This window comes from Zootoca vivipara, chromosome 3, assembly GCF_965207765.1.
Source record: "Zootoca vivipara chromosome 3, rZooViv2.hap1.1, whole genome shotgun sequence".
Taxonomy (NCBI): domain Eukaryota; kingdom Metazoa; phylum Chordata; class Lepidosauria; order Squamata; family Lacertidae; genus Zootoca; species Zootoca vivipara.
The window spans coordinates 58,599,536-58,626,053 of record NC_142586.1 but is presented as its reverse complement, the minus strand read 5'-3'; the positions used below and the strand labels follow the sequence as shown (position 1 = coordinate 58,626,053).

At 43.4% G+C, this 26,518-nt stretch overlaps 2 protein-coding genes across 2 annotated transcripts in view; both read right to left on the bottom strand.

Annotated features, from left to right (window-relative positions):
• Positions 1–1,167: 1,167 nt before the first annotated feature.
• On the bottom strand, positions 1,168–11,631 carry SLC35D3 (solute carrier family 35 member D3). Its single transcript, XM_035111083.2, has 2 exons — positions 9,843–11,631; positions 1,168–6,408 (listed from the first exon to the last, which is right to left on the bottom strand). Exons 1-2 carry the CDS (start codon positions 10,276–10,278, stop codon positions 5,579–5,581), a joined length of 1,266 nt encoding a protein of 421 aa, XP_034966974.1. The 5' UTR covers positions 10,279–11,631; the 3' UTR covers positions 1,168–5,578.
• Positions 11,632–20,128: 8,497 nt separating this feature from the next.
• Positions 20,129–26,518, bottom strand: part of PEX7 (peroxisomal biogenesis factor 7) — a 55,345-nt gene continuing 48,955 nt past the window's right edge. Inside the window, exon 10 of the mRNA XM_060272716.2 lies at positions 20,129–20,944. Within this exon, the coding sequence (XP_060128699.2) occupies positions 20,876–20,944 (69 nt within the window). The 3' untranslated portion in view covers positions 20,129–20,875. The remainder of the gene's footprint in view (positions 20,945–26,518) is intronic.

Genomic DNA, 26,518 nt, shown 5'->3' with positions numbered 1-26,518 from the left:
TGAGAATATTTAATGTGATGGATGTGCCATTTTCAACCATAAACCCACAGACACACCGTGAATCACCTGAATGAAGCTCAGTCGTACATGGACTACAGTTTGAGAACCCCTAGTTTATGCAGGGACGCGGGTGGCACTGTGGTCTAAACCACAGAGCCTTGGGCTTGCCGATCAGAAGGTTGGCGGTTCGAATCCCTGTGACAGGGTGAGCTCCTGTTGCTCGGTCCCAGCTCCTGCCAACCTAGCAGTTCGAAAGCACGTCAAAGTGCAAGTAGGTAAATAGGTACCACTCCGGAGGGAAGGTAAACGGCATTTCCGAGCGCTGCTCTGGTTCGCCAGAAGCGGCTTAGTCATGACCTGGAAGCTGTACGCTGGCTCCCTCTGCCAGTAAAGCGGGATGAGCGCCGCAACCCCAGAGTTGGTCACGACTGGACCTAATGGTCAGGGGTCCCTTTACCTTTACCTAGATTATGCTATATATAGATGTGGGGGCCCATCCAGCATCAAGTCACATGCAATTAGTTGTACACAAAATGCATATCCCTATCCACATCAAAATATGCATCTGTGTTGGCTAGTCATGTAAGTTTGGCCTTCTTTGCTAGATTCAAGCAGTGGTGTATAATGCCCCAAAGGTAAAGGTAAAGGGACCCCTGACCATTAGGTCCAGTCGTGACCGACTCTGGGGTTGCGCGCTCATCTCGCATTATTGGCCGAAGGAGCCGGCGTATAGCTTCCAGGTCATGTGGCCAGCATGACAAAGCTGCTTCTGGCAAACCAGAGCACCACATGGAAACGCCGTTTACCTTACCACTGTAGCGGTTCCTATTTATCTACTTGCATTTTGATGTGCTTTCGAACTGCTAGGTTGGCAGGAGCTGGGACCAAGCAACGGGAGCTCACCCCATCACAGGGATTCGAACCGCCGACCTTCTGATCAGCAAGCCCTAGGCTCAGTGGTTTAACCACAACGCCATCTGGGTCCCTTATAATGCCCCAAAACATACATCTAAATCTACAAAAGGCATGTCATGCTCTCTGTCTCGTTCTTACACACATCACAGGATCACAAATACATCAGATAAGTAAATTTAAAGTTTAAGCCCACTTACTCCTCTCCTCACTGCCCCAACAAGAATAAAAACTTCTTAAGGCATCTGTAAAGCAATGCATTTTATTACCATGTCTCATTCTCCAGATTAATTGAAGTCTTCTATTTATGCAATTAAAAATGCCTCAGCACGAGGCAATAGTTATATCATTTTACGTTACAACAGTCTCTTTCATTGACCAAAAAAAAAAAAAACTCCTCTGGGCTGCATTTACCAAATCCCCATTTTTAAAAGCTGGGAATTCTTAAACGCCCATGTTAAACTATGAACAGAGATAGAGCATAACCATGCATTCTCCTCTGTCTCTCTTTTTTACACTATACAAAAGTTTCACCAGCACACTTTAAAGTGTCCAATACTGTTGGTACTTTAAGATATTTCTACTAGCACTTTTAAAAGCAGCAAACCAGGACTTTCCCACAAAGTATGTGGAAAAGGCACCATATTTGGCGGTGAGTTAGCACTCCATAGCACATTCCCTTGGGCCTCCAGGTACCAAAAGAGTTGTGTGGTCAAAAATCATGTTATACTCCACGGCTTGTTGAACATATTTAAAAAGGGATCTGGAATCACTATTCTGTGCCTTGGCCGACTAATTTACAAAGTAATGAAGCCTTCTAATTTACTGAACCGCACCTTCATGCATATAATAGAATGAGCCTATTTTAATATTCCAGGGTAGACAATGTTATTAAATAACTACGTGTTTAAATGAACGGTAAAGCAATGGATTTGCTAGAAGGAAAGCATATGAATATCTGAAACTGAAGTATGTCAAATCAGGCCATTAATTCGTGTATGTTTTGTGTGTGTGCAACACCAGTGATCCATATGTCCTCATTTCCAAGAATCCTTGTTAAATGTGGAGCTTCTTTCCCATGGAACCCTTGTATGTTGAAGGGAATTCTGGGGGATTGTCTTGGAGAAAATACTGGGTTCATGTGCACTGGTTAGGCCTTCTGGGCTTCATTGTCATTTCACCAACACAGTCAATGTTCTCTTGTGTTTAGACATGGCTGGTTATGGAAGATTGGTGGACAATCTAACTTTCAGTGAAATTAGACCACCATTACTGATCTTCTCAGTGCAGGATACCTGGGGCACCTAAGCAGAGGAACTACAAGGTTCTCTGGATCAGGATTTGAAAGCCACTTGTCTACTCTGAGTGCTGTCAGCTCTCCAAAGTCTCTGGTGAGTATTCCTCAGTCCTGCAATCTGAGATCTTTCAACGGGAGGCTGCCCAGAATTGAAACTAGGACCTTCTGCACACAAAGTATGTGCTCAGTTTGGCACACTGAGCTCTGAGTATGATGCTGAAGGGGATCATTCACATCACAGCCAAGTACTCTATTGATGTCAGTCAAGTTTTAAATGCAGCCACAGTGTGTTCTAGTCTGAAGCCATTTAACAATTATGGGGCAAAGCCCACCAAGCACAGATATAACCTAACCTCCACTTGCTTCAACAAGGCTTTAGTGAGCACAAAGCCTGGTGAAATAAATAGGCAGGCTGGGAGTTGCATTGAATTCTGCCTACATAGCACTGAAAATTGTGCCCGCAGTGAAAAAGCATGGTTAGCTGGCGAATTTTGCCTATAGTCTCTGACTTTGGCCTTTTGATTGTTCTCAGTAGCATCTCAAGGGAAAAGTGTCATTGGGGAATGCTGGATGGAAGGCCAATTTCCCTGCTTCAGCACCTTGCTTTCTCATACTTCCCTTCTTCACAATACCCAAACCATGAGAAATGGTCTGCAAATGAATTTGAGAGTGGGACATGGGGAACACAGCAACAGGTGTGGAAGAGGCTTTCATGTAGATGTCAGGCCTATTATCTTTGAACTAAAAAGAGCATACATGTGCTTGCCTTTTGTGTGACTCATCTACAATTTGTGGCATGCTCCTAGTTTGTAGTGTAGCAGGACTGGCATAGCATGGGCAAGCTTTGAGTTCACAGACATTGTTTGTAACAAACTTCAGGATCTGGAAGCACAGTTTACTGCTTCAGATATTGGCTGATTTGCACAGTTAAGCCAAACTATGGTTTACTGGGACCATGTAAATATGTGGGGGCTCAAAGGAGAGCTTGCAGCCAATTTGTTCTTCCTTAGTCTTTTTTTTACCCCAGCACCGTGCTGAACTAGAGTAAACCAAAGTTTGGCTTAGTGTGTTGTCCAAACACAGGGTTGTGGTTAAGCTCTCTCACTAAGTATGAGCTGCAGCCAAGGTTCATTCATGCTACAGAATGTGATTAGAGCTTAACCATGAGGTAGCCCTGTTTAGGGAAGTTTTTAATGTTTTATGTTTTATCGTGTTTTTCATATTCTGTTGGGAGCTGCCCAGAGTGGCTGGGGAAACCCAGCCAGATAGGCAGGGCATTAATAATAAGTAATGATGAATGATGGTGATGATGATGATGATGATAAACCTTGGCTTAGCTTAGTGCAGGAGTAAAAAAATAATAATAATTGAGGAGCAAAGTGGACTTGTGAGCTCTTTTGCAGGAACCTACATTTTCACACAGCCCAACAAGCCATAGTTTGGCTTACCATGTTGTGCAAACCAGGCCAATGCCTGAAGCAGTAAAATGTGCTTGCAGATACTTAAGTTTGCTACAGCCACTGTCCATGAACTCAAGTCTTACACATGCAACCCCAACCCTGCCATGAGTTAGAAACACATTTTGTTTAGTGCAAACAAGGCTGATGTGTTGAGGCAAGTGTGTGTGTGTGTGTGTGTGTGTGTGTGTGTGTGTGTGTGAATAATTTCTAGTGGATACATATGTTAAAAGGAGCCTGACCATATCAATATTTTCTTGCATCCCGTTCAGCTCTTGAGTAGCATTCAGGTGGACAAGAGGAACTTAATTCAGTTTAAGGCTGCTGGGACTTGGACGTGTGAGAAGATTGCCTCGATTTATAACTTGCTGCTTGGGAAGGTTGAGGGAAGCTCTGGGTTGGTGGCGGCGGAGGTCTCCTGACCTCACTGCCACTGCCTCACCCCACCCCATCCCTGCCCCTCACACCTGACCTCATCAACTCCTTTCTACAAACTTTCCTTTTGAATGCAGCCCCAAGTCACTCACCTTGTTATGCTTCTATTATAAGACAAAAGAAAGTACTTTTTCATACCACACATCATTAATGTATAACATTCACTATCACAACGTTTGTGGATGGCTGCTAGCACAGAGGGCTTTGAAAGGGGAATTCAGCAGATTAATGGAAGTTTGTTTTGCCAATGGCTGTACAACAGCCTCCATTTTCAGCAACAGTGTGCTGTTGAATATCACCTGACAGCAACCGTGGAAGAGGTTGTTCCCTTCAAGACCTTCTTGTACACTTCCTGGATGCACCTGGTTGGATGTTGTGCTAGGTGGACTTTTTATGCCCACATTCCCTCAACCTGGGTGTCCTCCATATATTTTGGTCTACATTTCCCATCATCCCGGATCATTGGCCATTGGCCATGCTAACTGGAATTGATGGGAGTTAGAATCCAACGACATCTCAAGGGCACCAGTTTGGGGACAGATGGCTTACGTTTATTCATTTATTTCATAAAATTTATATACCTGTGGATCGTAAGGGGTGGGGGGAAAACCCTCAGAGTGGTTTATTCTTTCAATAATCCTGCACTGGAAATACGTTTTAAAATAACACACGACTTCCGAACTTTCCAGTGCACAAAGTATTTTCGAACACACCGAGTTTGCCTGTTACCATGAATGTTAACTAAAAATAGACTAGTTGAGAAAGTTGAGGCCAGCTGGGATATAGAAGCCTCAGTCCACCTCCCACACCTCTCTCATCTTGTCAGCAAAGGCGGAATAGGCAGAGAGAAAGTGGGATGGTGCCCAATTATCAGGAAGATCTTATTATCTGACTTCCATTCATTCACCACAAGGGCTGTCCGCATAGGGGTGGGACCTGCAATATATCTGGAAGATGGCAAGTGGGATCCATGAGATGACTCATGGTTTTTGCACTTCCCATTCATTTAGCTTTCAAACCACAGAGAATCCAGTTATACTTCCTTTTGAATTACCTTTTTGGACAAATCTTTTTAGCTTTTGCTTTTGGGTCTCATGCCTTTAACTGCTGAGAGTAATTCCATTAGTACCGTACTTCAGGGAGTACATACAGAGGGACACACTATTACAGTAATTCAATCAAGTTGACTTATGTGAATATAAAAGCAAGCTGTGGTGTGTGGTGGGGGACACTAGCTTGGTGGTCCAGGCCTGGTTTTGATCTCAGAGATTTTGATTTCAGTGAAAGTCCACAAAAAATGGGATTTCACTGAATCTAAGCATGACCATGGTGCCTTTGTTCCTTCAGAATGAGGTAAAATCTTGCTAATAAACAATTAAGATTTGTCTGTGAACATATGAAAGCATCTGTCCTTCTGTACTCCCACCACAAGGAAAACAATGCACATATCCTTGATTATTTGCTAATAAATTATTCTTCAAGGACTTGGTAGCTCCTCATTCTCTACTAGGTAATCTTTCTTCATATAATTAGCCCCCCTAACCAACCTCCATACTCCAAGGTAGGCGTCCTTTAATGAGCTGTTGGTAACTCCTTCAGAGTTGCCACCATGAATGACAGTGGCCGCATTTCCTTGTCCCACAATGCTGTCCTTCTCCTCTGTGCTTTGCTGGTCACTTCCATTTGCTGACTCCTCCATTGGTGTCTCTCCATGCTCTGTGTCCTTGGAGATCTCCTCCATTACAAAAGGCGGCTGCTCTCCATCACATTCTTTCTTCTCCTCCTCCTCCCTCATTTCCTTCTCCAAGTCTTCGTAATGACTCTGCTTTCTCGTTTCCATGTACTTGACCACACAATAAATGATGGAGCCTATGGTATTTACCACCACACCAGCTATAAACAGCTTTGTAGGCTCTACGTCGCTAAAAGCCACCATCCCAACCGTGATGGTTGCAATGCTCTTCACGACCCCGACGAAACTGGTGGTTACAGCCGAGTTGATGTAGGTGCAGTGGAGAGTGGTAAAATTCATGGCACAGCCAATCACGACACACACAATAAAGGTGCAGGTCATGGCAGGATCTTTCCATCCTGGGAAGGACCAGACATTGACGGCATCCATGCTGGCAAAGGAGAGGATGATGAGAAAAGGTGTGGCAGAAACAGCAATGGCATACTGGGCCGTAAGGGGCCCATAGTCACTATCTGCACTCGTCTTTTGAATGATTACCAAATAGGCTGCATGCACCAGCACAGCCAACACTCCAGTCAGGTACCCAATAGGATCACCAGTCAGGTCACCCGCACCTGCCGATTTTGAAAGAAAGATAAAGAAACATGCATTTACAAGGGTTTTGTATATTATTTTATGCTTTTTTTACATGCCAGGATGTAGGGACATTTCAGAGAGATCACATGTCTAGTTCTGCAGGATCATCCCTCTTCTCCTACAGCAAGCGATAAGGTCAGTGCCAGAGCAATGGTAGCAGTAGCAATGAATAAGACATTGAATCTCGGGCCATTTGCCTTCAGCACAAATGCAAGATTTCACAGGGGTCTCTAATGTTCATATTCAGTCCTCATTTAAATGACTTTTTAGCAAGTATCTACTCACAAATACATGCAAAAGCCCACTTGTTACATTCATTCCTATAATGCTTTGAATAGAAAGAGCTTTGAATTAACTCAGCTGGATATGTAATATTGTAGAGCCGATATCTGCTTGCATTCCCTTTGAGCGAAACAAAAGGCTTGACGGTGCAGTGTTTGACAATACAGTAGCTTAGTTTGAGGCACCATGACAGAGCAGTCATTGCTTGTTTTTACATGCGGTTATGGTTTTTGTTCTGAGTTTCACCAGTCAAAAAAGTTTTGCAGATTTGTGTAGCCCAGAAAAGCCAAGAGTAGCAGGTGATTTGGCTACTGCTGCAAAATATATATATACACTTAAAAAAAAAGATTATAGGGTACACCTGCTGGATATGGTCTGGGATGAACACACTGCACCTCTTCCAACTCCCATAGCACTCTTAAAGCTGTTTAAAAAAAATAGATCGTGATGGTAACCTATTCACAAATACACTCCTGTATATTTGTTTAAAAATTATCCTTTGAAGATAAACCAAATCACCTGTGCCAGAAGATGCTTGGCATCTCCTCTGGTGAATTTTAACACTCCCTCAATTTGTATGAACTTGAGCAAACAAGTGTGGCAAAGAAAAGTAAGAAAAGATAGTGAACAAGCTTCTTCCTCTTCCTGCAACAAGGTTTCTATCTCCCCATCTCCTTCCCCTGTGATTGTACAGTGATCAAGGTACTTATGCTGGATCAGGGCAGGTACCATAAGAGAGGAAGCTGTTCCTTTTGCTCCACAGAAATGAGCACCTGAACACAGTCTGGGCCATCCAATTAAGACATCCAATTAATACAGCAGCCCATGTTAGTTAGCTGTCTGTGGCTGAATCCTTATCGAAGTGAGCAGGGTGGAAGTCCAAGGCCTGGTCTAGCAGAATGAGTAGGAGGGTACTCAAATGCAGATTGTGAGGTGAATAAAGGTCCACATTACCATCTAAAGAGTGCTGCCCCCTTAAACATACTAAGTCTAGAATCCAACTTTGGCCAACTGCACTACTGCCTTCTAAGGAAAACAGACACAACTTGAGCAATCTGTCTCTAGATAACACCCTCTTGTGAACAAACAAATAGGGGGAAAATGGCACAAATATTTATATAGAAAAAATATAGAAGTTAAGCTACTGGCTGTCATTATCTCATAGTGATTTTATGTAAACTGCTTACAGGTCTTGATCATTAAGTAGTATATAAATCCTCTTAACTAATAAATAAAATAAAATGATCTCTTTGTAGGGCAAATATTTCTTAGTGTGCTTCATTCTTTCATATCCTTTTAAACTAAGCAAGAGTTTATTTCCAAGGTGGGGGAAAATATGGCATCCCGCTTTGTTTAATAACCAGATAAGAAGACACTGGGAATTGCTGGCTAATTATTCTTATCTGCACAGTTCTTGCAATAGCTAAAGCATTATTATTTTTTAACTCAGTCATATTCATCCCAGCTTAAGTATCCTTGAGGATTCAGAACTAGTTCTCACTTCTGAACATGCATACATGTATACATGAATTCGGCAATCCAGTTATTCCTAAATAGAATTCCCCCCTGTCTATTAATGGCACTGGTAATAGACTTTAATTATAGACTGTAGAGAGAGTGGCACTGCCTGACGGATCCATAATGTGGATTTTCTCAAGAGTTTTTCCCCATCCTTAACAACAGCTGCCATGTGACAGACAAGCCAGGCAGCTGCAAATAAAATGGGGCTAGCGGAAGAAGAGGGCTTGGGGGGAAAATCAGCTGGGCCACTTCAGACATGACATTTCTCCTGCACGGAGATAATCCCCGTAAAGGAAAAATCACGTCCATGGGTCATGCATGGAAAACACAGGAGTGCAAATTCGACTGTGATGACAGATGTATAAAGGCTGCAGGTGTACTCAAGTGTACATATTTTGCTTCTTACATGGAGGTGATCTACCTGTCCAGATATGTGTGTTTTTAGATAGAAAGAGCCTTCACTGAACTCTTTATTATAGAGGGGGGGAAATAGAAACCCCATGACTGCCACCAACCATGGATGGATACAAACATAGGGGAAGGGGGTGGTAAATTGTGCTGGAAGATAGAGGGGAGGAGGGAGGGCCAAGTCTGGGTTAGAACCTGGGCAGCTTTGGACATAGTTTGCATTAATGCAAACAGTGCACATACATGTGAGAATGGCACACAGATGTGTACCCTGACATAAAACTAGCCATGTAAGGGAGCTCATACTGTGTGAAGCAGCCCTGAGGGCAGCCTGTGCTAATGAGCAGAACTGTATGCTTGAGTGTAGAATAGGAAGGATGAGACAAGACCCTGCCACTGGGAGGTTGATGGGAGAAGGAGTCATGGGAGAAGGAGCAGTGGTAAGAGTGTGAAGTTATGAACTTTGGCGAGGTATTGCTAAGCTTCATATAATGCTGGCTGAAAAAGTTGTGAGGCTGAAAAGAAAGTGATGGCTTTACTAGGGTGTTTTGAGGGGTGGAGATGGAATGGGAATTGGTTGAGGCTTGTACGGTAGGTGTTGAATAAAGCATTTGAGGGGGATGGGAAGGAGTGACTTTAAAGGAAGGACTATATTGCATGTTTTTACATCTCTATCTTTTCATCCACCTTCCAACCTTTATAATCACTTTATTAAGTGATATTAGGTTGAAAATACATGAACATAAAAATATATTTAAGGGGTGGGAAAACTGCTGTGTTGAAGGTTGTTGTGGAAACATGATGAGCTCTAGAGATGATCAGATTCAGAGATGTAATAATAAGAGCTAAGGTAGCGTGGAAGGAGATAAGATAGAGGTGGCATGAGGGTCGCAGCAGGAGTCAGTGGGAAACCAAGCGAAAGACCAGAGTGGAGAGAGAAAAGGGACGTGGTGGGTGATGGGGTTGATGAGCCGGGAAGTGGTGGGGTGAGGAAAGGACAGAGTGGGAGGTGATGTGGCTGTGCTGGGCATGCCAAGGAGCTGGATATAATCGGCAGCGGGTGGAGGATGAAGGGGGGGAGGGGGCCATGAGAGGGGACTAATCGAAGGGACGAAGCAGGACAGGGTAGAACCCGCAGGATCCTGGTGAAATGAGCCGAGGAGGAGCTGTGGCGAGGCTTCCCTCTCTCTCCGCCACTCACCTGCCAGAGCCGCCCCGCAGGTGGTGATGAGGACTGCCACCAAGACCCCGACGGAGGGGATGCCGTTCTTGAGCACCAGGACGCCGATGAGGAGGGTGACGAGGGGCAGGCAGCGCTTGAAGACCACGTACATGGGCAGGCTGAGGCCGCGCAGGGACCAGAGGGTGAGGCTGGACTGGAGCGTGGAGAGCAGCGTGACCCCGGCGAAGAGGCGCGCCAGGCTGAAGCCGAACGGCGGCATGTCCAGGGCGCCCCGTCGCCGCAGCACCTCCAGGCTGAGCGCCGCCGTGGAGCTGGTCAGGCACTGCAGCAGCGTCAGGAAGGCGAAGTGGTAGCGGGTGATGAGAAACTTCAGCAGGATGTTGAGCGAGCCCGAGAACACCCCGTGCGCCACCGCCACCGAGATGCCCAACGCGCGGCCCCGGCACAGCTGCATGGTGCGTCCTCCTTCCTTCCTTCCTTCCCTCCCTCCCGAGCCGGAGCCGGACCCCGCCGCCGCCGGTGCTACCTTCCCGGCTGCTGCTGCTGAGGACGCCGCGATCTCCCGCCCCTCGCCTGGCGCTGCTGGAGGGCTCCGCGCCGAAGCAGCTGCGAGGCTGGAAAGGGCAACTTTGCTGTGAGCCAAGAGCGCGCGCGGAGGACGGACTGGACGGGGACAGTGATCAATAGGGGCGGGCGGGCGGGGGGACAGGATCCGCGGGGAAATGCCTCTGCAGGCTCGGGAACCTGCTGCCTACACGATCGCCCAGCAGCTCCTCTTGCTGACGCAGAGGGGGGTTGGCTGCCCGGGCGCTTCCCATTACCTTAATTAAATGGGAACAATTGGAGTGCATTGGCCGCGCTTCCTTCTTGACCCGCGTGAATCATGGATTCGCTTTGTTCCTGGAAGAAAAAGGGGGGAGGAGGAGCGGGGCTGAATCAAAAGATCGAGGGGTAGGTGGAATCCCCCCTCCACACCCTTCCAACTGCCACCCCCCACCCCCAACCTCTATCTTTTAAAAGGAGGGAGGAATCCTCATTAAGTTTTGTCTCTCCTTCCACGGGAAAACAAACAAGGTCCTGGCGTTCCTCGTCGAATATATCAAGCCATACACACAGAAAGCCCAAAACACAACTTCCAATTTATAGGTTAGGCTTTTCCGTGCAGTTCACTTACGCTAATGGAATAGGCATCCATCCTTATTGAATGAATGTGGGTAGGGTCCTTTATAAGGCAGTACAAATATTGATCCAGTCTTGCGCCTGGTCGCTTTTCTGCAATCGACAGAAAGAAACAGGTGCCTCGAAAGCAGCAGCAAAGAGTTAACCCTTCACGGGGAGGTGTGCGCGTGTTTGGAGTCTCAGTGCTTCGGCACATTGTCAATGAATGCACCACAAAGCTTAATGTAATTAAATAATGCGGTGGTTTCTGAATGGCATATTATCTCTGTTTTTAAAATAACGCTTTCGCTTTGAAATTTCACCACAAAAGAAAAGCAATTGCCAATGTATGAGCAGAGGGAATGGAAAGTGCCCAATGGGAACTTTGGAGTTGGGAAGGATCTAAAAGGGAGCAGCCGACTGGAGATGCCCTGAGCTGCAACTACTACATACACCACCTCTAGGATGATTCCGGCAAACCCTTCGTGGAACTCCCAGCCCAAACATCCACAAGCGCTCAGCCGTAACAATTCAGCAAGCCACCTAAGCGCGTCTGGGGAATGACTCCGCCGTCTGACACCAGCCATCATCCAAAGGACTGCAAGAAGAAGAAGAAGAAGAAGAAGAAGAAGAAGAAGAAGAAGAAGAAGAAGAAGAAGAAGAAGAAGAAGAAGAAGAAGAAGAAGAAGAAGAAGAAGAAGAAGAAGAAGAAGAAGAAGAAGAAGAAGAAGAAGAAGAAGAAGAAGAAGAAGAAGAAGAAGAAGAAGAAGACACCAGAATTGGAGGAGGATGTAGAAAACTTATCGCGATCTCTCTACTCTCTTCCCTGCTCCCCACCCTCACCCCAAAGGACTTTGAAACGGAAACAGCAAGTGAGAAGATTACGCACGGATATTAAAAGATCGATTTTCCAAGCGCATGGGGAAAGACCAAGAGGCTAACTTTAAGCTACTTCTACGCGATTATTTGAACAAACAACCCGCTGCACAGATTTGTACATTTTCTAACTGTGCGAATACGATTGACAGTCAGCGTCTAGGACTTTCTTTGGCAATGTGCTGCCCGATCCTATGCATCTTTTCTCGTTTTGTTCCGTGGGCTTTACTTAGATAAGAAGGTGAAACCGAATACAGTATCCTCCTAAATCCAGGATCCTGTGTCTGGTTTTAGTCCCCTAGCAACTGATACTAAGGGCTCCGTTGGGTCTGCGCATGGCTAACAGCCTCAGATAGACCTGGGTTCTATCAGACATGGGTAATCCCTTTTCCAAGTGGTCTAAACCTTAGTCGCTAATAAAGAATTGGGCGGGAACGCCGGTCATTCCCCTAACCCATTTCGTCACACCTTGAGCGGGGAGAGGAGCAGCCTCAACCCCCCCTCCTCTTTTTTGTAGCACACCAGTTGTGGGTGAATCACAAACCCTGGCCTGAGAAAAATGTGGTAGACACCCACCAGGGCAAAAATACAAATAATTACTATATTGATGCATTACTACATTTATTGATACCATTGTGCTGTTTTATTTGAAGAACACAAGAGCAGTTCTGACTGCTAATCTGGCCCAGCAGCCTGTTCTTCACAGCTGCCAGCTAGATAGATAGATGCCTGGTGGAATCTTGTACCTATTTTGTATGCTGCCTGGATAATTTTACTGATGGGCATCTACATGAATTTAAAATAAAACAACTACTGTAAGCATGTTAAACAAATTGCTTTTAAATTTCACTAATTTACTATTGCATCCTTAGGATTTACAAGCTGACAGCTGAGCTGGAGACATCCCTAGTGACCAGCTACAAAATCCCATTAACTCATGCCCAAAAAACTTAGTGCAGTTTTTAAAAGTTGTGATGGTAATGTTTTCAATTTATATGGAATAATGTTTCCTAGCAATACCACTCATCCCCTTTAAACAAACGATGCAGCAAATATATGATAGTTTACAGCCCCCATTGATTCAGCAAGAGCTGCTAGTCACAATGAGATATGGGGGAGGGTTTTTTTCTTTAGTGACCCAGGGACCAAATACAGCCCTCCAGTCCTGCCTGGCTCTCAAGACTCTCCCTGGGCCAAGGATGAGGAACCGGTGGTCCTGCAGATGTTGTTGGACTCCAACTCCCATCAACTCCAGCCAGCATTACAAATGATCAAGGATGATGGGAGTTGTAGTCTAGCAACATCTGGAGGCCTGTAGGTTCCCTATCCCAACCATAGATTATCCTTCCTCCCCAAGTCGTATCCCTCACCAGCCTTACTCCATGTCCCCCATTATTTTATTTTTCTGCCCCTTGCTTGCCCAGATAGAGACTTGTGTCCATGTGTATAGAAAACTATTATTTTTCCATGGCTGGAATTTAGCCAACTGTATGGAGGCAAGAGTCACACCCACTATTTCTGCCTCTGGTCCCGCACATCACTGGCCTCTGGAGGATTGTGAGCTTCTGGCTGAAAAAAGGTCCCATCCCCCTCACTCTAAAAGATAGCAACTTGGTTCAGAGTCACCTTGTGGTCTTCATGGCTAAATGGAGATTTGAATTCATTTCCCCTTCTCCAAATCCAACATTCTGTCTGCGACATCATGCCTCTCTTGATATGATTTGTTTTAAATATTGTTAGCATAACCTTAATGCACGGTCTGAATTTCCTCACTACAATTTCACGCTTTTGTGACCATGCTGAGGATTATGGGATGGACAAGCGTGTTAAATGTAGAACAGAATGAAGAGCACCAGCACACCAATTCTAGATAAGATCTTGAATGAAACCAGGACACACTGCTGCCAGTCACCATTAAATTGCATTAAGGGACCCAGTGGAGGGGCTGATAATCTCTTTTCCTCTGAAATCTCAATTTCATGGTGATGCTGGTGGAAGAAGACCCAGGCATACACATGGACACGCACACACCATGGAGGCAAAAAAGGGCTCTATTTCTACACTTCTTTATAATTTAATCATTGACATTAATCACCCTTATCTGATGAATCCCTTTGCAGGAAAATAAAAGTAACATGAAACACACACACAGAGAGGGAGGGAGGGAGGTTTGGCCCTGACATTTTCCACCAATTTTGCTTTGCAATGGATTTTGATGGTGCTGGTGCTGGTTTTTTATTTTATGAGCCCCTGCCCCACCCCATGAAGAAAGTAAATAATGTACATTCAGATTGGGACCTGTAGCTTGCTGGAGCATGGAGCCATACAATTTCCCAGGATATTCCATTCTTTCCTCCCTTTCCTTTGGTTTCCATACCCCTTCAACTCACCAGACAGTATTCCATGGTCACTAAGTCTTCACTGGGCTGTTTTGGGGATTTTCTACCAAAAACCTTATGCGGGGTGTGTGTGTATGTGTTTCTTTCCCCTCCACCACTACAAACCTTCAAGCCTGCTGTTGCCTGCCTCTTGTGCCTGGACGATGCCATTTTGGCTACTTAACACTTGGGAGAACACGTTTGCTATTAGCATTGAGGATGCTGTGGAATTTGGCACAGTGAATGAGACCGTTTGGGGTGTTTATTCTTGTCCCAACAAGGACAGATACAATAAAACCTGTACCACTGGAGATTCCTGAGCAAAAACTGGCCAAAGTTTCTGAGAGGGGAAAAAATTAAGCAGCGGCGGCTGCAACACTGGCTCACCATGTCTCACTTTCCCAAGCAGGGGGGGTGGTCTGAGCCCCAAGTCCTTCAAAGCCCCTTTAAAAAACTTTTAATATTTCAAAGTTTTGCTTACAGGGCAGTTTCCCCTCTGGGAAGGTGGCATCCATACTTATAAATTAGCACATGCAGATTTTAAGGACGTGTGTCATTGGCCTGTTGTCAGTCTTTTAAGGATCTCAAAGAGTGTTTTGGAAAGGAAGTTTCACAAGGAGGAAAGCGTGAAGGCATCACATTTCTTCAGGTTCATGTTCACAGGTATTTCCTGCCAAAACCTCACCAGATTTTCTGTTCCCGCGGCAAGGTTTTTCCAGCCACATTCACACAGATCATTCAATCACATTCCACTGAGAGATTTTCTTGCTGTTGTTGCATGAACCAGTCAAGAAAGAGTAGGTGGTGGTTTAGACTGAAGGACTTCAGAGCAGTTCCCTAAGGGGTGGGGTACCACAATACTACGTACATATCCCAAATTTTGCACTAAGAAAATGTGACTTTTGTATCATTCATTCACATTGTATAGGACTGCTGGATATCACTTAACCTTTGCTCCTAAAAGCTGGCTAAGCATTACCCCCCCCCCAGCCAGTCTTCTCAAATTTAAGGACTACAGGGATAGGGAACCTCCAGCCATCAAGATTTGGGTGGACCCATTCCCACCATGCCTGACTATTGGCTATGCTGCTTAAGGCTGATGGGACCTGGAGACCCACATCATGAGGAGGGCCAGAGGTTTTGTTTGCGCCAAGTTCTGAGCTAGTACAATCTGATAACGCTATTCCAGAATATACAGAGTCCTTTCTGTAAGGATGGCAAGATAAACAATATATCAGCCTAAGAACCGCATGACAAGCTAGCATCTGCCAGCCAGTTGGATTGAATGTTAGTCCTCCTCAGAGTTTGCCCATTGAAATAAATGTACCCAAGTCAAGTAATTATTTTTAATGGGTTTACTCTGAAGAGAACCAATGTTTGATTCAGTCCATTGCCTATATACTCAGGTATCAGATACCCCAGAGGAATCTGCCCCCCCCAACCAATGAATACACACACACACACACACACACACACACACACACACACACAAATAATTCACTATTTGCTGGAATAGCAAAATGGCAAATGGAAACGCCTCTTAAATCTTTCCTAGATTTGCCACTTCATTTACATAGGCAAAATCTCATTTGTCTCAAAGGGTCTACTCCAGCTAAGTACAGACTGTGAATTAGTCTACTAATTTTAATGTGGAATTACAATAATTTAAAAGCTTACTGTGATAAAACACTCAGAGCAGTTTCACAGGAATCTCACATTTTCACGGCATGCGCAAAGCCATGCCAAGGGATAAATATGAAAGAACTTTAATGTGCCCTTTAAAATAAGGATTAAATACTAATGACATTTCTACTTAAAAGGCCACTTGTGAATATAGCTACTGGAGAACCCTAAGATACTGCTGTGAACCTTAAAAGCCACTGCTTTTAAAAAATGATTATGTTTGAAAAATTAAAATTTGGCTTTCAATTACTGCTGATGAAACATTTTTCACTGTTCTGCAAGGATGTTTATATCCTTCCAGGTTTAGAAATTAGTTGTTAAAGGTTAAAAGCCAAACTACATTTATTTAATGTACATATACAGGGCTATATATATTCAGTATTTAAAAAGGACATCTAGACTTAGAAACTTGTGACAGAAACATTAGCAAATGGCATGGCTGACAGAAGAGTTTAATTTATCCATTGGACGTAAAGATCAGGCAGCAGAACCCCTCTCATCAAAGTGAGAAATTTGCATATAAAAGTCCGATATTTCTGGCTGCATACTTGACTATTGTCTGGTTTTAAGCCTAGCTTGTTGAGGTTTTTTCCCCCTGGTATCTCTCAATCATGCACACCTGGTTTGCAAAATATTCCATTACCTCAATTTTCACTACTACATTGCTTGCATAGGAAGATGAGATAAAAGGGATAACTGCTAAGGCTTGAAATGATCAGTTTTATTGCAAAGGACTAGCATTTATTACCTTGAATATTACGAAAAGCTATATGCAATCATTTTATGGTTCTCTGCAATTTCTCGGTTGATAAATTTGCAAATGTTTGTGACACTTCAGTCTCCTGCAACATCCTGTCAAGAAAAACAGAAAATGGGACTTTTGAAGACAGACTTGTTAAATAGTAAACAAATTCTGAAATTTGTTCCAGTTCAGGAGATGTGAAATTTGCACAAAACTCTTCTCAATAGACATATCCATTCATTGCAGTGGAGGGGAAAGATTAATTGGCACAGGTATGCATACAAGGTATACACAGATCCCTGTTTCAGTTGACACACCCAGACACAGTATTCAGCTTGTAGGCATAGTTAAAATAGCAAAAATGAAAAAGCAACAGCTACCGCCTCCTGATGAGAGAATTAAAATACAGCAATTTCTGCTCTTCCCAAAAGAATAGACCTCTTTATAGTGATAATAATCACCACCACAAAATGCCAGATATTTCTGGGACTAAAAAATGAGCCAGGAGGCAACCCTAACATACCTAAACCCTGGTTACAGGTAGGTAGCCGTGTTGGTCTGGGTCGAAGTAAAATAAAAAAATTCCTTCAGTAGCACCTTAAAGACCAACTAAGTTTTTATTTTGGTATGAGCTTTCGTGTGCATGCACACTTCTTCAGATACAGTGAAATAGGAGTCCCCAGGCACTTATGTAGAGAAGGGGTGGGGAGGGGGTGGGGAGGGGGAGGGGAGGGGGGTTCACTCAGAAGGGTGGTGGAAGTGGGTGATTGACTGACTGATAGCTGTTGATGACCGAAAACGACTGCAAATGGTTTTGCATGAAAAAGCAAGGGTTGAGATGGCTGAAGATCGCTTATCATGTATAATGAGATAAGAATCCGATATCTCTGTTCAAACCAGGTCCCTCCATGGTTTTGAGCTTGGTGATAAGTTGTAATTCAGCAACTTCTCTTTCCAGTCTATTTCTGAAATTCTTTTGTAGTAAGACAGCTACTTTGAGATCTTGTATAGAATGTCCTGGGAGATTGAAGTGTTCTCCTACTGGTTTTTCTGTCTTCTGGTTCCTGATGTCAGATTTATGTCCATTTATCCTTTGGCGTAGGGTTTGGCCTGTTTGTCCAATATAGAGAGCTGAAGGGCACTGTTGGTGATAAGTTGTATTTGATGGCATACACAATGTTAGAAGATGAGCAATTAAATAGTCCTGAGATGGCATGTTGGATGTTGCTGGGGCCAGTAATGATGTTGTCCGGGTGTATGTGGCAGCAAAGTTGGCATCTGGGTTTATTGCAGGCTCTGGTACCAGTGTCCATGTTAAGTCTGGTGGTTGTATTATTGTGGGTGAGGAGTTGTTTAAGATTGGGTGGCTGTCTGTAGGCAATGAAAGGTCTTCCTCCCAGAGCTTGAGAAAGGGAGCTGTCATTGTCCAGGAGAGGCTGTAGATCTCTGATGATGCATTGTACTGTTTTAACTTGGGAGCTGTATGTGATGACTAGTGGTGTTCTGTTATTTTCTTTTTTGGGTCTGTCTTGCAGCAGGTTCCTAAACCTTAACATACCTTGGTTTTTCTCTCCCTTGTTGGAAACCAAGTTGAATCATTGTTTTAAAATTTCTGCTGATACTGAAGTGAAACAGAATAAGAAAATATTTAAGTGTCAAAGGTTGCATGTACATACATATACATATTTTTAAGTATACATAAAAAGTGCCATTAAAGAAAAGCTGCACCCATTTCACTGAATTACACGATACAACTCGGTATACAGCTCCACAGCTTCCCAGTGTTCAAGCTACATCGCAAGAAAGTAGAGAGAGAATTCATTTTCAGTGGAGTTGTCCAAAGGTCCAGGATTTGGGGCAAATGGTCTTTGGGATTATATTGGCTGTTACATTGCAGGTGGTCACTTTGGCGGTCAGGCCCTTGTATGCACCCCTCTGCAACAAAAGGAGCTGGTAACATATAAAGATCATTACTGGGAGTGTTCAGTCTCTCAACACTGAACAACAACACAGGATGTCACTGTGAACAAATGGATGGCGTGAACTGCTTCTACATCTTACGCGGGTGGCGCTGTGGTCTAAACCACTGAGCCTCTTGGGCTTGCCGATTGGAAGGTCGGGGGTTCGAATCCCCGTGACGGGGTGAGCTCCCATTGCTCTGTCCCAGCTCCTGCCAACCTAGCAGTTCAAAAACACACCAGTGCAAGTAGATAAATAGGTACTGCTGTAGTGGGAAGGTAAATGGCCTTTCTGTGCGCTCTGGTTTCCATCATGGTGTCCTGTTGTGCCAGAAGCAGTTTAGTCATGCTGGCCACATGACCTGGAAAGCTGTCTGCGGACAAACGCTGGCTCCCTCGGCCTGAAAGCAAGATGAGTGCTGCAACCCCATAGTCGCCTTTGATTGGACTTAACAGTCCAGGGTTTTACCTTACATCTTATGCACCATCATAGAGTTAGCAACGGACAAATGAAGGATGGATTTACAGATGAGTGGATGTAATTCCTTATGTATACAGGCAAGGGTTCTCTGGGATTGCTTTGCCCAGCCACCTGAAAATATTTCTGGACTGGTCTGTGTCCACAACTGAAAGAAGCTAGTCTGTCCCATAGTTAATACTGCTGTAGAACGTAAGATGATTTTAGGTATGAAGACACTGTACTCCATACAATACTTTTTTAAAAAAACAAACTATGGTCGGCTAAAGTTTTTACAGTTCAAAATGCAATTAACAGATTTTTTAAAAAACTATATATAGCAGATATCTGGCAGCAAAAGGAAAACAGCTGTGTGCCTGACCCATAAGTGTTATTTTAAAAATATCATTAAAAGTTTCAATAAATATTTTCCCCTATAATATCATCCATTTATTGATCATCTCCCAATTATGTGGAGACTTCCTGTATCTTAGCTTTTCCCTATCTAGTACATTAATTTAAAACTAGGATTAGGACACGGTGATCACTGATCTGTGATCACTGATATGTAATGTGGCAGATTACCATGGACAAGACACAAACAAAATGGTTCAAGTGTTTCACTCCAGTTTGCAAACCTTTATTGCAGTGGAAGCCAAGGCCTCTCTTGGAATGTTTGCGGTACTGTATTTGAAAGGGTGCAAAGTTCCAACAGCCAAAATCTGAGTAGGCTGAATGCCTCTGGCAGAGAACCAATTCGTCTTGGATTTGTGGGTATGGATTTTTCAAAGTGATTTGTAGAAAAGCTGCATAGAGAAAGCTACTGCTTTAACCTTGTGCATGTTGTAGGAGGATGGTATACTCATTTTCATATTTTGCCAGTATTGGGATTAGCACAAAACATAAATATTTGTATGCATCAGGAGGTTGCCTACACATACCTGCAAAGGATACCCTCTGCATGCTTCCCTGAGAAACACCTGGTTGGGGTTGGAAAGGGAGCAATAGGTATTTTATCTTTCAGATGTTAGCAACCCTATTTCAGGCGCAACTGATTCTGAACTCCAACCCCAAATTTATTGACTCAGGAAAATGACCGTAGCACAATCTTCATAGAACCCACATACAAAGTGAAACAACTTATTTTCTGATTAAAGAATAGTTACCTGAAAATGACAGAAGGTCAACAAAGCCGAGTTAGATAATGTAATTTACTGTACATCAACATTGTGGAATATTATAATGTAACATCAATTGTAAAATGTATCTCTAACAAAATTAATTGAATGCTATAGGCGTCAGATAGATGCTACATTGTTCTACAATAAATTCTAATTTGAACACCAATGATTTGCATTTCCCCCCTCAGTAGATATAAAGATACAGTTCCAATCACCCAGTCTTTACATGAATGGTTGCAAGATGCTCTATACATATCTAGGAGTTCTCTCTGTTTTTGGTCTGACCAGCTAATTTGTTATTATTTTACCAGTCCAACACAGTTTTTGCGAAAGAAGTCCTATGTTAGCTGTATATCTCAATGGTTGGGTGAATTTATAGCCCTCCAGATGTTGCTGTACTGCAACTTGTCCCTGGTCATTGGCCATGCTGGATGGGACTCATAGGAGTTAGAATCATACATCTGGAGATTTCTTTTCCCTGATTTAAAACATCAAATGACATATTTTAAATAAGGTTGTTATCAAGGTTAACAATGCATTCCATGGAAGTTCTGCCTTGCCCTGAGAAAGGAGAAGCAATTTCTTCCAAATCAGCTGTCTTCCATGGAGAATCTCTTTCTATAACGGAATTATCAATGAAGATGGACTATAGACTTTCACCGTTTCATCCCAAGCACAATCTGCCACCTATGGAGAGCAAACACAGTCCATTTTAGACAGGAGTTACTAGTGTGGGGGGAGAACACAAGAAACTGTCATGACGTAAACTAGAAGAGAAACCCATATGATCTTGCCAACTTGAATGCAGCATCCCTACAATGATAGCTGACAGACATTGAAATAGATAAAAAAATAAATTTTAAAAAGAAAGACAATTTCAGATACATTCAAAACAATTGTTTCAACATAGTGCCAAGGAAAATGTTCTCTCAATGCAATGATTTTTACTTGCACAACAGAATATTCTTCCTCTGCGCCCCGAAATCTGTTCTTGGCTTCTCCCAACCCTCTGGAGCTAGAATAGGGATAGTCTAAGGTTCATGCAAGGGGAGAAATTTGTGTTTCATTGCACTAACCCTTGTCTTAGCACAATTATTTAGTTGAATATCACCATATGCTATATATATATATATGTGTGTGTCACCTTTATTTATCTACCCATCATTTCAACATGATAGCTGACCCTTGCTCCTCAACGCAATGTAAAATGTGCATTAAAATGACATTAAAACAATTTAAAACACAAATAAAAATATTTTTATTTGCTTCATCAAATTTATACACTGCTTGTTAAAAAACGACAACCCTCAAAACAGTTTACAATCTGTAATGTATTGCAGATAGCAGTTTAAACCACAAAAGCTGTAGTCATAAATTATGTTGCTATATGTTCCAATTGTGAAAGAAAGAAGAATTGCTTATTTGGGGAGCAGAGTTTTTATGAAAAAGATTATCTGTACTGTATATGGAACAAATGGCTCCCCATCATTCATGATTTTTTACTCTCCATTTAAAATGACAGCTTTGTCACTCACTGACTCTCCCCCCCCCCCCCCGCCATTTTGCAAGCATCATATTCAGAAACGAGCAAGCAAATAAGTCTCTTCTGGCATGTTCAATTGCCAAGAGGAAACAATACATAAAACACCATCTGCAAAATCCTTGGGGAATTCCCACCTGTGATCAACTTAATTAGCATCATGCAGTAGCTCCTGAACGTAAATACAGTGACAATAATTTCATCAAAACATAGGGAGAGCAAACAGGATTTTTGCAAAATTTAGACTTCAGAGAAGCAATTTGTACAATTCAGTCCAACTCTTGTTTCTGACTTAAGGGAAAACTTAAGGGTAGCTAAGCAATGAGAGCAAACAATGTCAATAGGAAATCATTCTGATAAATAATTGTGTGCTCTTGGAAGGCTGACAGACAGAAACCAGTCCTCAAGAGGGAGCACAGTTTTACGTCATTAAAAATCTTTATGCTATAAAAGGAGCAACACATGGGATTGAGAAGAGAAAGCTTGTTGCTTGGCGCTGTATCACTTAAGAAGGCACAAAGGGAAAATTACAATTAACGGCTCATGAATGTTTGATCAGTATTTGCATTTTAAGATTTGAAACCTACTGAACTCCTAAAGCTCAGGACTGGAAACCATAAACATATCATCCATTTGCACAAGTTCTGGTTATAGCTTAGGGTCCCAATACTACGGCCCGGGGGCCGGATACGGCCCACAAGACTAATTTATCCAGCCTCTGGAGACCCCCGCCGCTGTCCGCTCTTATCGGCGTGGCTGCCCACTTCCTGGTCTCCGGAGCATCGGAAATAGCTTGTGTGCATGCACAAGCATCATTTCCGGGTCGGAGGAGGCCCATGCATATGCGCACAAGTTATTTCTGGTGTTCCGGCGACCCGGAGGTGCGTTGGAAATGATGCTGGCGCATGTGCACAAGCTATTTCTGACGCTCTGGCAACCTGGAAGTGTGCTGGAAATTGTGTGTGCACACGTGTATGGGTGCGCCCTCCGGCCTGCCGCACGATCGGCGCTTGAGGCACCGGCCCAAGGCCAGGTAAGTTTGGAGACCTCTGTTATAGCTCATCCATATTGTTATGGTTGTAAGTTGATGAAGGTAACCCAGTATGAGCACAGATGTGCTGAAGTGCAAACCGTGGTTTCTCAGGTAGTGTCCACACTGCACACGAGTGATTTAGGAGCTGGTACCACCCAAGCTAAAGCAACACGTGACACTAGTCTAGCCCAAACAGATGGCCCACCCAATATGATGCAGAAGAGGCAGAAACCTTTTATGCAAGTGGCACAATCAAAGTGTGCAGGCACACAATGGGCCAAGAGCCAAAGAATGGAAGACACGGCTGAAAGTAGAATAGGTGTGGATTGTTATGAAACTTCCACTTGTATATGAATTAATGTGGACTTATGCTCCTAACTGGCTAGGTTTTGCCAATCACAGGGAATCTTTGGTTGCACCATCCTTCCTGGAGGTGATCTTTCATTGAGAATGGATCTTGCTCATGACTAACTTTAGTTGGACCACAGAGAAGACCTTTAAATAATTTTTACCTGAGCAAGGAAAGGGTCGCTATGGCTCTTTAGCCCTTCATGAAAGGAGAATGAAACTGATTAAACAGAGCAGTCAGAATGAAGATGATGATTAAGAAAACGGTTGTGTGAATTAATTACGATAAATTCTGAATTGCAGTATTAAGAGTTTATCCGTAATACCAAGTATTAAAGGTAAGAACTGATTAAGGATTAGAGCTAATTGACTCAGGAAATTAATGGTTCTTCATTTGCTCAATGAATTACCATAAATTAACTAAGTACTAGTCACAGGCTCATTAAGGAAAATTGTAATTGATTATAATATTATAAACAAACAGAATTGTAGTAAATTATTTTTCCCTGTGATTAATTATTCTGGGAATTTAAAAAAATCAATATTACTAAAAGAAGTTAGACTTTTTAGAGACTCTCCCCACTCCTAAGGAATCCTCTATTATGCCGTAATCCCACATAGTTCTACTAATTACTTTTCCTTTGAGAACTATACAAGGGACAGCTGCCTTTTGTCATTGGTTTTGTCTCAGGAGTACTTCTTCGTAATACTTTTTGCACATAGATATCAATACCAGGGTACAATATACTTGTTTCTTATTTCAGTTGTGTATGGCATGTTAAGATTGCCACAGTCTACAATAAAACATGCAGAATTGCAAGCCCTTAGTAGTTGCTTCTACGTATCTTTCAGAAAGAGTGGCAATTTAAATGTACCAGCAAGAAAACGTTGCAATGTGTAGCATATCTCTTCATGGCTCTGTCTGGCCAGATGCCATCTTCTAATCAAGGGGTCAGCAAACTTTTTCAGCATGGGGCCGGTCCACTGTCCCTCAGACCTTGTGGGGGGCCAGACTATATTTTTTGGGGGGCGGGAATGAATGAATTCCTATGCCCCACAAATAACCCAGAGATGCATTTTAAATAAAAGCACACATTCTACTCATGTAAAAACACCAGGCAGGCCCCACAAATAACCCAGAGATGCATTTTAAATAGAAGGACACATTCTACTCATGTAAAAACATGCTGATTCCTGGACCGTCCATGGGCCGGATTTAGAAGGCGATTGGGCCGCATCCGGCCCCCGGGCCTTAGTTTGGGGATCCCTGTTCTAGGCCCACTGAGTATGCTCAGTATTCACTAGGCTACTTTGGGATTGTTTTGCTCCTTTATTTGCTTTTTCTTTGTACTTCTGCAAACCTTGGGGGTTTCCAAAGTCTGCTGCTCTTTGTGGCTGCATTTTGGCTATATAAGGGACGCGGGGCGCTGTGGGTTAAACCACAGAGCCTAGGGCTTGCCGATCAGAAGGTCGGTGGTTCGAATCCCCGCAACGGGGTGAGCTCCCGTTGCTCGGTCCCAGCTCCTGCCAACGTAGCAGTTCGAAAGCATGTCAAAGTGCAAGTAGTTAAATAGGGACCGCTCCGGCAGGAAGGTAAACAGCGTTTCCATGCACTGCTCTGGTTCGCCAGAAGCGGCTTAGTCATGCTGGCCACATGACCCAGAAACTATACGCCGGCTCCCTTGGCCAGTAAAGCGAGATGAGCGCTGCAACCCCAGAGTCATCTGCAACTGGACCTAATGGTCAAGGGTCCCTTTACCTTTAGTAATCTGAGTCAAGGATCTGCAGAGAGTACAGTGGTACCTCTACTTACGAAAGCTCTACTTACGAATGTTTCTACTTACGAATGGAGCTCCGTCCGCCATCTTGGATGCGTTTTAGATAGGATTTTTTCTACTTACAAATTTTTAGATAGGGTTGCTTCTACTTACGAATTTTTCTCCCAATGCATTCCTATGGGATTCGACTTACAATTTTTTTCGACTTACGAATGTGCGTTCGGAACTCATTAAATTCGTAAGTAGAGGTACCACTGTATTTCAACTTGGATTGAGGTGGAAGGATTAACACTTAGTTCCAAACATCACTACTGGAGGGATGATAAAAGTGGAAGCAACAAAGGAAAAGATCACATGGATGATAGGTGTACTGTTATCTCTTGCATTTCCTTCACATGACAATCATAAGTGCAGCAGCCAGAAAGCACTACAGTATTGCAGACTGTAGCAGAAAGGACAAATATATACTTTCAGGGTCACCCCTCTACTTCTGACGTTCCCTTGAGGTCCATATAAAACAGGAATAGTTATGCTATACTACTAAATGAGTGTGTATCTGAAGAAGTGTGCATGCGCATGAAAGCTCATACCAATAACAAACTTAGTTGGTCTCTAAAGTGCTGCTGGAAGGAATTTTTTTATTTTGTTTTGACTACGGCAGACCAACATGGCTACCTACCTGTAACTAGTACTAAATGAGTAACATCCTTCTACTTAAACAAAGAACAACCCCCCTTTGGAATTGTGTTTTTCCCCCCTTCCCACACCTGGCAATAAATACTGTAGAATCTAACCAGTAATCTGTCCCTGACATTCCCACTTAAAGTTAAGGGCTATTTGCTACTGCTATCAAGTAACTAAAGCTTACTTGCATGGTGCAGTGTTACTACTCTCATGCCAACCAAACTGCTGGTAGGGAATTTGGAATCATGCAGCACATAAATCAAGCCTTTCCTCCCCCCCAAAGCCAAAGAATACAAATTCTGAATAAATGTTGGTTGACAAACTTCAAAATTCAGTTTACTGAAGTGAAAGTCATCCCATTTTTTAAAAAATTCTCTCTTTGCTACACCATTTCCTACCAACAGTGTAGAAGCCAGTTGCCATTCATTAATTAGCACTAGTTTTTACTGACTGGCCAGCTGATTTACTTTTCTGACAGGTCTCCAATCAGCCATTTATCATTACAGTCTTATTTTGCTGCTCAGTCCTTTTCTGGTACCTAAGGTAATCTGTCCAGCCTTTTGAAATAGCTGATATACTTGTACCAAGAACTGGAGACTGTGGCTCAGGAAACACTTACAGTGCAATACAAATCCAAGCTCCAGCAGGATAAGCAAGTTTGGATTAGTCAGACCTTGGGCTGTCCTGGCTGAAACAGGGCTATGCTGGCATAATGACATAACCTCAACGCAGCTCAGCTGGGGCAATGATGGTTCAGTTGGAGCTCAGCTGGTGGAACTGAAGAAGGCAGAACATACATCAGCATAAGTCACCATTCTGGGGGCATGGTGGAGCAAGGAGAGAAACTATTCCAAACCTCTTCCAGCTCAGTCAAGTCA

Excerpts from the sequence above, each read along its gene's own strand:
- SLC35D3 (XM_035111083.2), bottom strand. The coding sequence starts at position 10,278 with ATGCAGCTGTGCCGGGGCCGCGCGTTGGGCATCTCGGTGGCGGTGGCG. Across the intron at positions 6,409-9,842 it reads CTGCGGGGCGGCTCTGGCAG|GTGCGGGTGACCTGACTGGT; the intron begins GTGAGTGGCGGA and ends CAAAATCGGCAG.